This window comes from Carcharhinus amblyrhynchos, chromosome 14, assembly GCF_965287045.1.
Source record: "Carcharhinus amblyrhynchos chromosome 14, sCarAmb.v2.hapA, whole genome shotgun sequence".
Classification (NCBI taxonomy): domain Eukaryota; kingdom Metazoa; phylum Chordata; class Chondrichthyes; order Carcharhiniformes; family Carcharhinidae; genus Carcharhinus; species Carcharhinus amblyrhynchos.
Window position 1 is genome coordinate 28,287,123 of NC_137337.1, and position 12,639 is coordinate 28,299,761.

At 38.1% G+C, this 12,639-nt stretch overlaps 1 protein-coding gene across 2 annotated transcripts in view; it reads right to left on the bottom strand.

Annotated features, from left to right (window-relative positions):
• Window positions 1–12,639, bottom strand: part of wdr20a (WD repeat domain 20a) — a 61,174-nt gene that overhangs the window by 10,254 nt on the left and 38,281 nt on the right. For both annotated transcript variants that reach the window (XM_080202493.1, XM_080202494.1), the window contains exon 3: window positions 1,014–2,297. In XM_080202493.1, coding sequence (XP_080058619.1) covers window positions 1,014–2,297 — 1,284 coding nt within the window. The remainder of the gene's footprint in view (window positions 1–1,013; window positions 2,298–12,639) is intronic.

The window sequence follows — 12,639 nt, forward strand, 5'->3', positions numbered from 1 at the left end:
ACAAATAAAATGTACTTCTTAAAAAATGTGCCCAAAAGACTAGTGTTAATGATTGTATTGAGCTTGTTTTTTGATTCAAAAGCTTTCATTTTTAGATGTGACGACACTTATTGTAAATGAAATTGTGTTACCACAGTCAGAAAAACTGAAACAACAGCATTTATATACAGCATACATTCATTTAATATACACTAGCAGTATTCACTGGTCTCCTTGTCCAAACTGTGAATTAAAGAAATTGACATCTCACTGAATTCCACTGTAAAAATTGTGGACTGTTCTGGTACACACCAGATCATGAAAACATGCACAACTTTTTACAGAGATGTACAGTAGTAGTTAATACAGGACATGATAAATATACCCCATGTTTAAAGACATTATACACATTACTCCATTTAAAGAAGCACTTAATCTTCATTAGAAAAAAATTATCCTTTTATAAATGATGCTTTTCATATACAGAGATATATATCTCTATATTCACATACATATGTATATATACACATCTATAAATATATATATATACACACACACATACAACCATTTTGATACTTTATATTAGTGAAAGGGAAATATACCCTAATCACAAATTCTATTTGTGAAGGGAAATAAATCAAATGGGATACAATAATTCTGACAGACCACCCTAATGTTAATTAAAGGTGGTCAAATCTTTTCTGGAAATTATGTTGTAATCCCTCCACAATATGGACCTGAAATGGCAGGCCTGGCGAAAGAGATTACACCTTCTCATTTTGTAATTTAAAAAAATATATTTACTACATCTCATGGTTCATTAGTATTACGTCAGTGATTTTAGCATTGCTTTAAGAGCAAGTCGCTGCAGAACAATTAGTATCTATCAATATTTGGACTTAACAGTGGCTGTGAAAAGGAAATCATGATTTTGGTCAAAAAGCAGCTTTTTGAAAATAATTTATTTGCTCCAAAGAGGAATTGACTGAACTTAGATTTTTTTTTATAACTTAGGTCTAAGAGCTCAGACTTACCACTTTACCAGGCCTTGCCCATGTGCAAATAAATCCCTCTTGACAGGCAGTGACTATACAGTCTTCAAGAAATATTAACACAGTCAGCCTTTCATGTGCTATCTTTTTACAGATAAGAGGCTCTAACAAGGGCACATCATCCATTCTAGGGCAGAGAGAAGTTCCCAGAGTCTTAGCTGAGTCCATTTTAGTTTTGGTGACTAGGTTTAGTTTGTCGCTGCTTTTGCTGGAAATGTGACCCATGCTGTGGTTTCGTTTGTGATCCTTCTCATGGTGTCTTTCCTTGCGGTCGTGTAGTGATAAGGTTGCAAATTTACTGACTCCAGAAGCAATTGCGCCATCCATGACACTGCTTTTGTTATTGACATTTGTAACTGCTGAATGTGGAAGGCTATTCGATCGAGGAAGAGGAGGAGGTAAGGAGTTGCTAGGTGTTGTGATGCTGCTGTTACCATTGCTTCCAGTGCTGGTTGCAACATTTCCAGCTGATGGGCTTGTGGCATTCATCACATTTGTGTGTGTCCGAGCACGTGAAAGAGGTTGATGAGGGAATAGAATGTCTTCTGTCAGATCCCATAAACAGAGCTGCGTGTCTTGACCAACAGAGCCAAACCTATACGTGACACTTACAGGGCGACTGTCTGTAGAATTCCTTTTTGACAACCTAGATTGAGTACTATTTGCTCGATCTCTGCCAAAGTGTATTTGGTCTTGGAAGTCCTCATCACTCCCACTGAATTCCATAGGATCATTTTCTTCTACACTAGTGGTATAAGGATCAAATGCAACAACGCTGACCCATGACTTATGTCCATGTCCCCTGGCTATTACACGACAGTCTATAAAAGACCACACGGTCACCAGATCGTCCTCTCCACCTGTCACAATGTATTTTCCATCTGGACTCCAACACACACACAGCAGTCCTCCAAAGTAACTTTTCATTGTACCATGCAACTCCACCGAATCAAAATTAAACACACGGAGAAATCCATCCTGACTTACACAAGCAAGGTACTTCCCATCAGGAGAGAATGCAAACTCATTTAGGGCCCCCTCGCCAACTGTCCATTTGAGTAAAGGGTTTCTTGTAGATTTGCTTTTGCAGGTGTGAACTGCATAATTGTCTCCTTGTTTCAGTGGCTGATAATGTGGTGCTGTGGTACCACAAGAATGTTCCACATTATACAAGTACATATTGCCACTGGAATGAGATACTAAAAACAGGCTTTCTGAACCAGGCACCCATTTTACACAGGTTACTCGTGACTTGTCTATTAACCTCTGTTGAGGAAAAATACAAATCAATTAGTACTTCTGTACAATATCATTCAAAGTGCATTGAACCACATAATGGATAAACAGCTAACAAGGTTAAAACAAAATACATTAAAATTTTCTTTAGAGACAATTAAAGTTGTATTAAAAACGTATTAGCCTACTACAAAACAATGACAATGTTATTTTGATAACTAAAATAATGAGCCATATACTATTGAATGTTGAATAAAAAAGATCTAAATGATCAAAAATATATATCACAATAATGCCTGTTGAGTTAGTCATTTTGATCTTTTATAAATCAAATTGCATATACAGATAGTCACTGCATCATGTTTTAACGAGTGAATGGGACATCAAAGCAACATAATAGTGTAACTTCAGATCACAATGTCTTCAAGTTAACAATCCAATTTAGGAGTAACAAGTCAGACAAAAAAACTATTTGGCCCATGTCTAGTCAATAGTCTTCCATCTCATACATGGCACACTCCCTAGGCGACTTGTGCTACAGCCTAGATTTTGCTGTATTAATATTGGTGAGGCCAAGAGCACTTCCTACTATTACTGGACAAAACTGATTGCAGCCTCCAGCATTCATATATGCATGATTAAGTGTGGAAATCCGAAAGTGACTGAGTGATAACCCTGTTCTTTCAAAGTCTTTCCCAATGTAATTGATAAGAGTTCATGGTGTGAATTAAGGCTAATTATCCACTATTTTCACACTAAACATGATGAAAGGGCTAGGGCTTGCTCAATCAGGAGCAACTGAAATGTTAAAAAATATAGCAAAGAATAACTGAATAACCTTGTTGATCCTGAAAAAGTAATTTTAGAAGTGTGGAGTCTCATTCCCTCAGAAAAAAAAGTTGCAATATTTAAATAGTTTTTCTGTTCTTTATGTCTTTCACTTAATTCCATCTCTATGTCTCAATCTTATTTCACGTCATGATGCAATAATTTAAATACAATTTGCATGTCAAAGTTTTTATTTTAAAACAATTATTGTGTCTGCATATCTCAGTGAGAATTCTTTAATCTGACTAGTTGACAAGCCTCTGCGCTGCTTTCCCTGTTCACAGGTGCTATAAATTCCCAGTGAGTGAAATCTAAACCAGCATAGTTGAGTAAAGACTCCACACAAGCTCACTAAAAGTCTGTGAGCAACTGTACAAAGGATGAAGGACAAAAGCTGTTCCTTCATCAGTCACAGCAAAATGCAGACCACTGCCTTCAGTATTCCACTATTCTTAATTATTTTAAAGCATATTTAAGAATCATAGAATGGTTACAGTGTAACAGGGGATCATTTGGTCCATCAACTCGGCTAGTCCCATTCTCATACCTTTTCCATGCAGACCTGCAAATCTTCTCTCATCAGGTAATTATCTAATATCCCTTTTGGAAGTCACAACTGAATCTGCCTTCACCTTGTTCTCAGGCAGTGCATTACAGATCCTAATCGCTTGTTGCATAGAAAAGCTTTTCTTCACATTGCCTCTGGTTCTTTTACCAATTACTTTAAATTGGTGCTCTATGGTTCTCTTCCACCAATGGGAAAGTTCCTCCCTAAATATTGTCCAGATCCCTCATGATTTTGAATGCCTCTATAAAGTCTCCTCTTAACCTTCCACTTTATCGTGGTTTAATCTCTCTGCATCCAACTAAATTGCTTTAATTTTTTTTTCCTGATGAAAGCATAACATTCCAACTGTACAATTCCAACAGCAGTTGAATGAATTATTTCCATCTCCCGATCAATTAAAGTTTTAACATAATAAATCCATAGGCATTCACTGAGCATGAAAAAAAAAGTTTTGCAGAGGCTTTCAATCTGCCATCACAAATTTAGATGATGCCAAGTATTCAGCTGATTTCTCAAACATTGAAAGGAAAATGAAAATCTGTTACCTTTCCATATCATACATTAAATTATGCTTCAGAAGTCAATATGTTCCTGACATTAAGGGAATTTCACAGTAACTTAATTGTAGTGTTAATATAAGCCTTACTTGTGACTAATGAACTTTACTTTGACATTAAGGAACATAATTTCAGGTCAACTGGGAAAATTTCCTTTTCCTCAAATATAGCTCCAACGGGATACATGAATCTTCCATTACTACCCTTCTGTTATAAGTAATGGGTGAATGGAGAAGCAGGCCTTGAATAGCTCTTTTCTGTATTTGTGTGGGTGGGCAAACATCCTCAACTTGTACAATCATACGATATCCTGTACTTTCACAAAGTGGCTTGAGGATACTTAATGCCTTGTTGATGCAGAGAACAAGCAACATTTTCATCTCTACCTTAATACTTTGCTGTTACAGATTTCATCTGTTAACTTCCTAACAGAAGAAGTTGTAGTTTTATACCTGCATATATGTTTTTCCTATTATGAATTCCTAGCAGGATTTTTAAAAAAAGACCCTGAAAGCAAGATTATACATTTAAGATAGTTCCAGGCAATACAATGAAGATGATCCAATGGCTTGGAATGATATGGCCGCACTGGTGAATTGAAAGAGTACAATTAATTATGCAATTGGATGATTCATCTAGGTAGCAGTCAAAATTGCACTCCTTTGCAATCCAAAAGGATTGCACTCGATGCTTTGATTGAGCAGACGCAGCACAGATTCGTTAAGGGGAAGTCGTATTTGACGAATTTATTGGATTTCTATGAGGATGTGACTAGTGCAGTAGACAGGGGAACCAGTGGATGTGGTGTTTTTAGATTTCCAAAAGGCGTTTGATAAGGTGCCTCATAAAAAGTTGCTACAGAGGTTAGGGTGCACGGAGTTGGGGGTAAGGTGTTAGCATGGATACAGGATTGGCTGTCTAATAGGAAACAGCGTTGGTATCAATGGGTGCTATTCTGAGTGGCGGTTGGTGACTAATGGAGTGCCGCAGGGATCGGTGCTGGGGCCTCAACTATTTACCGTTTATATCGATGATCTGGAGGAGGGGGCTGAGTGTAGGGTGATGAAATTTGCTGATGACACGAAGATGAGTAGAAAAGCAAATTGTGTGGAGGGTGTGGAAAGTCTGCAGAGAGATCTGGATAGGCTGAGTGAGTGGGCGAGGACCTGGCTGATGGAGTATAATGTTAGCAAGTGGGAGGTTATCCACTTTGGCAGAAATAGTAGGAGGAATTATTATTTAAAAGGCGAAAAACTGCAGCATGCTACAGTGCAGAGGGACCTGGGGGTCCTTGTGCACAAGTCGCAAAAACTCAGTCTGTAGGTGCAGCAGGTGATCAAGAAGGCGAATGGAATGTTGGCCTTTATAGCGAGGGGGATAGAATATAAAAGGTAGGGAGGTCTTGCTGCAATTGTACAGGGTACTGGTGAGGCCGCAACTGGAATACTGTGTGCAGTTTTGGTGGCCACACTTGCGGAAGGATATACTGGCCTTGGAGGGAATGCAGGGGAGGTTCACTATGCTGATACCGGAGATGAGGGGGTTGGACTATGAAGAGAGACTAAATAGACTAGGTCTGTACTCGTTGGAGTTTAGAAGGCTGAGGGGGGATCTTGTAGAGACGTATAAGATAATAAAGGGGATGGATAGGGTAGAGGTAGAGAGATTCTTCCCACTTAGAAACGATAGCAAGACTAGAGGACACAGCCTTAAGATAAGGGGGGGTGGGGGGGGGGGAGCAGTTTAGATCAGAGTTGAGGAGGAACTTCTTCACTCAAAGGGTGGTGAATCTCTGAAATTCTCTGCCTGTTGAAGTGGTGGAGGCTACCTCACTAAATATATTTAAGTCACGGGTAGATAGGTTTTTGATAGACAGAGGAATTAAGGGTTATGGGGAGAAAGCGAGAAAGTGGAACTGATCCACTTCAGATCAGCCATGATCTTATTGAATGGTGGGGCAGGCTCGAAGGGCTAGATGGCCTACTCCTGCTCCCATTTCTTATGTTCTTATGTTCACTTCTGGGGAGATGGAAATAATCAATATGAATATAAGGTATCATTAAGAGAAGAGGGACATTTTATATCCAAGCCAAAATCTGTCATCTTTCTTATACAAGGGTATAGCAGAGAACCAAATCAGAGTTGCAGAGTTATGCTAGCATTCAAAATAACCTAGCCAACATTGAAAAACTAGGTTGGGCACAATGTTTTAGTACTAGTGTTCCAAAATGTACCATCCAAGAAATAACTAGAAACAACTCTGAAAAATTCAAAGCTTCAAAAGAAGTGTCATGAAACCACACTTGGTCTTAAAAAAAATTGTCCAAAATATTTGGTAGCTATGCTCTGGTTCATCTTCATATTGCTTGTCTTGATCCAAAACAAATTGCCATTGTAAAATCCATGTCTGGTGAAGAGGGGTGATGAGCCACGTGATAAACTGGTCTTACCCTTTTAGAAGTTGGAACTTTGCTCATGAAATTCTGCAACAGTAGTGAGTCTAAGTTACAAAAATTAGCATAATCATAGGTACACAGGGAAATACAGGGCCAGAAAAGGCAATGCAATCATCTTCTACTGGTGCCAAAACTAATACCTCAATAACTCATTTGTACAAGTAACTGTTAAACCTCAATTTTCTTTACCACATTATCTCCCTCCTAGGGTGATCCATTCCATTTTTTTCCCACCAGCCGAACAGTTTAATATGAACTAACTGTGCATTTTCCCTATTCTAAACGTAAACCTTTATGTCTTATATTTGAGGTTGTTCCAGAACTAAGAATAGGAATGGGGAATTTGCCCTCTCAAAACTACTTTGCTATTGAATAAAATCATGGATGATCTGTGACTTATTTCCATATACCAGTCTTTGCCTCCATATCCTTTAATACCATGACAAAATCTAAAATCTCAGGTTAACAAGTTCAATGGTGGAAGTACTTTCTACCTATCCAATTTGTTATTCTTATATTGAAAATGCAGTAAAATCACCCCGAACCTTCGAGAATTCTAGGGAATTTCAACTCTACAAATCGTCCAGTCCTTCATGCCTGCTCCACCATTTAATAACCTCAACTCTTTCTCATCTTTCCTCTATAACCATTGACTGCCTTGCTAATCAAGAGTCTATCTTAATCAGCGTTAAAAATACTCAATGACCCTGTCTCTAATGCTCTGTGTGGAGAGAATTCTACATACTAATGAGCTTCTGAAAGAAAAAATATTCTCATTTCCATCCTAAACAGAAGTCCATCTATTTTTAAATTGTGTCCCCTGGTTCAGTATCTCTTACGATGTGGAGATGCCGGGTTGGACTGGGGTAAACACAATAAGAAGTCTCACAACACCAGGTTAAAATCCAGCCAGTTTACTTGATAGTAAACCCACAAGCTTTCGGGGTTTGCCCCTTCATCAGGTGAGTGAAGAGTTCTGGTCTCAAACAGAGAATATCAGTATTTCTGACATCCTCTTGGCATCAAGAATGTCAGGTCCCATTAGTCTTTTATGTTCCAATAAGATAATTTCTCATTCTTCTAAACTCCAGTGGATACATGCCCAATCTGTTCATTCTTACTGAATGGCGGAGAAGGTTCAAAAGGCTGAGGGGTCTACTCCTGTTCCAAATTTGTACATTCATAAGTTCACCAAAACATGACCTCTTGTTTACTTGTCATTATGTTGTTAGTCACAACATGGGTCTCAACAACTGAATTCACCCTTCCCTCTTCAATATGCTTTCATGTCCTGAGATGTGGCACCAGCTAGGAAACTTATCATGTGGGCATTGATCTTGCTTAAAAGAATGCTATACATCTCCTAATTACTGAATTCCTTGCAATTAACATATTGTATTTTCTCTCTTCGTGCTCCAGATTGCCACAGCTCAAATTCTAGCTATCTCTTCTTTTCCTCAAAATGAGCAGGTATATTTTCTGCTGATCCTTGTATTCTATCCCACGAGTTCCCATTTCGCTGCACATTATCAGACATACCGATTCTGCTCTGAACCTAAACGTTTCTAGAACGTGTGACCAAAGTCTGAAGCAAACTGTTTAGATACTTGTCTCACTTAACATGTTGGAAGTATCTGCAATCCACATCCAGCTCAATGACTCAACTGGGGAGATCTGAGATGAAGACACTAAGCATGTTAACTTGAGGCAATCTCACTGACAAATCTGCACATATTGCAGTCCAGTCACACACACTGCTCTGCCAAATCTTAGTCTAGCTTTATATACACACATATATATCTATTAGTTTGTATTATGTACTTTATAGTTTGCCTTTTAAATTTTTTTTTTTACATACTGACTTGCACAAAGCTATTGAAACAAACTTTTAAATACTTACTGCCTCAAGCCAACAGGTACCAACAAATACAAATGCTGGAAGAAAAAGAAACATCTCCATCCCCTTTGCACAGAATTCTCACTCTCCCTAATCTCCCAAATTTTACAAGAGTAAGATACAGCAAAAAAAATTCTGCTTTTGTTTTGAAATAAAAGCAAAAAATGCTGAAAATACTCAGCAGGTCTGGCTACATTTGATTCCACTGCCGAACACATCATTTCCTCCCCTCAGCTTCAAGGCTTCTGGCACTGGCCAGTCTTTAATCATCTCCCAGTACAGCCTTTCCCTTTCCACAGCACCTTCCCATACAAGTGCAGAAGATGTAACACCTATCTATGCTTCTGCCACCTCCCTTTACACGAATCAACATCCCAAACATTCCTCACAGGTGAAATAACAATTTACTTCTTTCAATTTAGTGTTGCAATCACTTTGGAAACAGTCTGGTATCATCTGCAGACTTAGTTAACAGCTTTGCTTCTAATCATTTGTATCCACTGCAACAGTTTTCTTCTGGGGCTTAGTGAGTGATCTCTTGTCATAATAACATAGCTCCATTATAGCAAATTTTAGCTTTCCTGGTTTAGTAATTTTCCATCCGCTTCAAGCCTTTTCCTTGTGAATGTACTTGTGTAGCACTGTTCCAAACGTTCTGCAATCACATCTAGAGAATTCCTAATGTCAATAACGCCCATCATTCCCTTTTACAAATTGCTCTTTCAGGACAACATTCCTTTTTGGAATTGATGCAGAATGATAGTTGCATTGATATAATCAATTTTGTTGGCTACTTTAGGCATCCTCATGAAATCCATCAAGGCCTAAACCTCATCTTCCTTTAATTTCAACAGTTCCAGTGTCCCACTACCTCATTAGAAATTTCCATTTATGTTACTACCTCCTTTGCTTAACTACTGATAGCGTGAGACTGCCTAAAGTCTCCCTAGGTGAACACAGGAGAATTAATTTAGTCAGGAGCTAGGTATCAGATAGTAAGCTGGCTACAAAAAGTGTTTAAATGCAGCTCCTCAGGTTTGCAAAAGGTCTGAATTGATGCTCCACAAGGATCAGTGCTCGGACCACTGTTGTTCCTTATTTACATCAACAAATTGGAAGCTTAATTTCAAATTTTAGGGATGACACCAAATTGGAGAGCTGCAGTTAATATAGAGAAACATTGTAACAAAATAAAGAAAGGTTGTAATAAACTCGCAAAACAGGTACGTAATTGACAAGTGAACTACAACGTAGGTTAACGTGAGCTAGTACATTTTAGTAAAAATTAGGAAGTCATGCAATCCTCGGAAAACAAATGTCTAAATAAACTTTGAAATAATATAGAGGAATGGAGGGATCTGGAAATACAGATGCACAGATCACTAAAAATAGTGACACAGATTGATAAGGCACAAAGAGTAAACAAAGCATTCTGATCAGACTTTCTGAAGAGGTAACAAATAGGGTTGATGAGGATAATGTAATTGATGTGGTGTACTTGAACTTCCAAAAGGCATTTGATAAATACCATATTACAGGTTTGTCGGCAAAGTTGAAGCCCATGGAATTAAAAGAACAGTGGCAGCATGAACACAATGTTGGCTTAGTGACAGAAAACAGAAGAAGGGAATTGTTTTTTTTTTGGACCAGGACTGGACAGTGGAATTCTCCAGGGGTTGGTAATTAGGACCATTGTTTTTTTGTTTTAAATTCATTTACGGGATGGGAGCATCACTGGTTAGACCAGCATTTATAGCCCATCCCTGAGAAGATGAACCACCTTCTTGAACCACTGCAGTCCCTGATATATATCAGTAACCTAGACTTAGAAATGCAGGGCACAATTTTAAAACTTGCAGTATTGTGAACTGTGAGGAGCACCTAAATTTCCCATTTTAAACATCTATTCCCTTCCGCCTCAAATGCTTATTTAGCTTTTCCTCAAAAAAGAGTCCTAGCCTGTCAATCCTTTTATGTACATCCATACACTTCTGGTATCATCCTTGTAAACTCTGCATCCTGCAGTGCCTCTATATCATCTTTTATTGTAATATGGCAATCAGAACTGCATGCAATAGTCAAAGTATGGTCTACCCAAGATTCAATACGAGTTTAGCATAACTTCCATATTTTTCAATTCAACTGTTAAGAAAAGGTTAATTAGGCATATGGGTTCCTAGCTTTATAAATTGAAGCAGAGTGGATAAAAACAAGGAAGTATTGGTGATCCTTTATAAAACACTGGTTCGGCCTTAATAGGAGTAGTATGTTCAATCCTTGCACCACACTTTAGGAAGGCCATCAAGGCTTTTAAAGAGGGCGTAGAAAATATTTTCAAGTATTGTTGTGAGGTGAGGGACTACAGTTACATGGACAGATTGGAGAAGCTGGAGTTGTTCTCCTTAGAAAAGAGAAGGTCGACAGGAGATTTGACAGAGGTGTTCAAAATCATGAGTCTCGATGGAGTAGACAGGGACAAACACTTTCTTTTACACAGTGAGCAGTTAGGATCAGAAATGCACTGCTTGAGAGTACAGTGGAAGCAGATTCAATCATGACTTTCTATAGCGAATTATCTCAAGAGGAAGAAATGATGTGGGAAAAAGGCTGTGAAGTGGGAGAGCTAAGTTGGTTTTAGAGAGAACTGTATTTCTAAAGGGATAGAACTGTAAAGCTGAGAAGTTATGTTTAAGTTGTATAAAACAATCAAAATTTCAGAGTGACTATGGCCTGACTCTATTAAGGAGGGGAGGTGGTGGCAGAGTGGTATTGTCATTGCACTAGTAATCCAGAGATCTAGGAACTGGATACAATCCCACTACTGCAGGTGGATAAATATGAATTCAATAAAAAAAATCTGGAATTAAAAATTTAATGATGACCATGAAACCATTGTCAATTTGTCATAAAATCTCATCTGATTCACTAATGTCTTTTAGGGAAGTAAATTTATCATCTTTACTTGATCTGGCCTACATGTACCTCCAGATCCACAGCGATGTGGTTGATTCTTCAGAAAAGAAATGCTTTCTGAAATGGCCTAACAAGCCACTCAATCCAAGATGCCCACATCCAGTGAATTAAAAGTTTCTATACAAGTTGAACATAACTTTTTAACTTTTCAATTCTATCCCTTTAGAAAAAATGCTTTGTTTATTCATTTTATGGCCAACGTCATTTCACTTTAGTGATCAGAGACCACTAAAAAGGTATGGAGGCACTGAAGAAGATGCCAAAAAGATTTACTGAAATGAAACAAGCACAGAGGTTTATACCCTTCAGGGAAGGTTAAACAGGTTCTTCCTGGTAAAAGGAAAGCCAAACAGGCAACTTCATTAAGGTCTTGCTATTATGGTTTGATTAGGTATACTTTAAAAAAATGTTCCCCTTTGCAGACGAGAATAGAAATATGAGTCATCTAATAAAAACAATGGAGAAATCAAGGAAAACAACTTTACCCAGAGAGTGGTTAGAACATGGAACATGCGACTACAAGATGTAGTAGAAAGATGTGTTGATGGGGTTAGATGAAGAGGGGCAGGAGGCGGTTCATGCAGACAGAAACACCTATAGTCTTGTTGGGTCAAATAATCTGTTTGTGATGTAAATAATTTGTAGAATATTTGCTATCCCTTGATCACTTGATTTTGAGTAACCTTTTGGATGATTCAATAGTGTTTCAATTTGCTCTTATTTGCTTGTTGCAGAAATGCTTTAAAATAAATACTTGACATTTAAGATTCCCTGTGGCCTAAACTCATTTTTAATTTTAGGTTTTCTGACTAGCTCCTCGATCCCTTTCATCATTCTTTTTAAAACACTCATCTCGCTTCATTGCGCTACCCATTATGAACAATCTATCCTTTTGTCCTTTTTTCCTACATTACTTCAACTGTTGTCCAGACTGACCTTTTTTCCCGTCTACTAACCTTCATCTTTTCTGGAGTCTTTTCTTGCAGTGCTTAGTGTTCCTCAACACAAGCTCATTTTCCTTCAACGCTTTATACTCCAAACAGTGCTGCTCTCACTTCTTATCCTCACAAAATATGCCTTTTGTCATTTAATC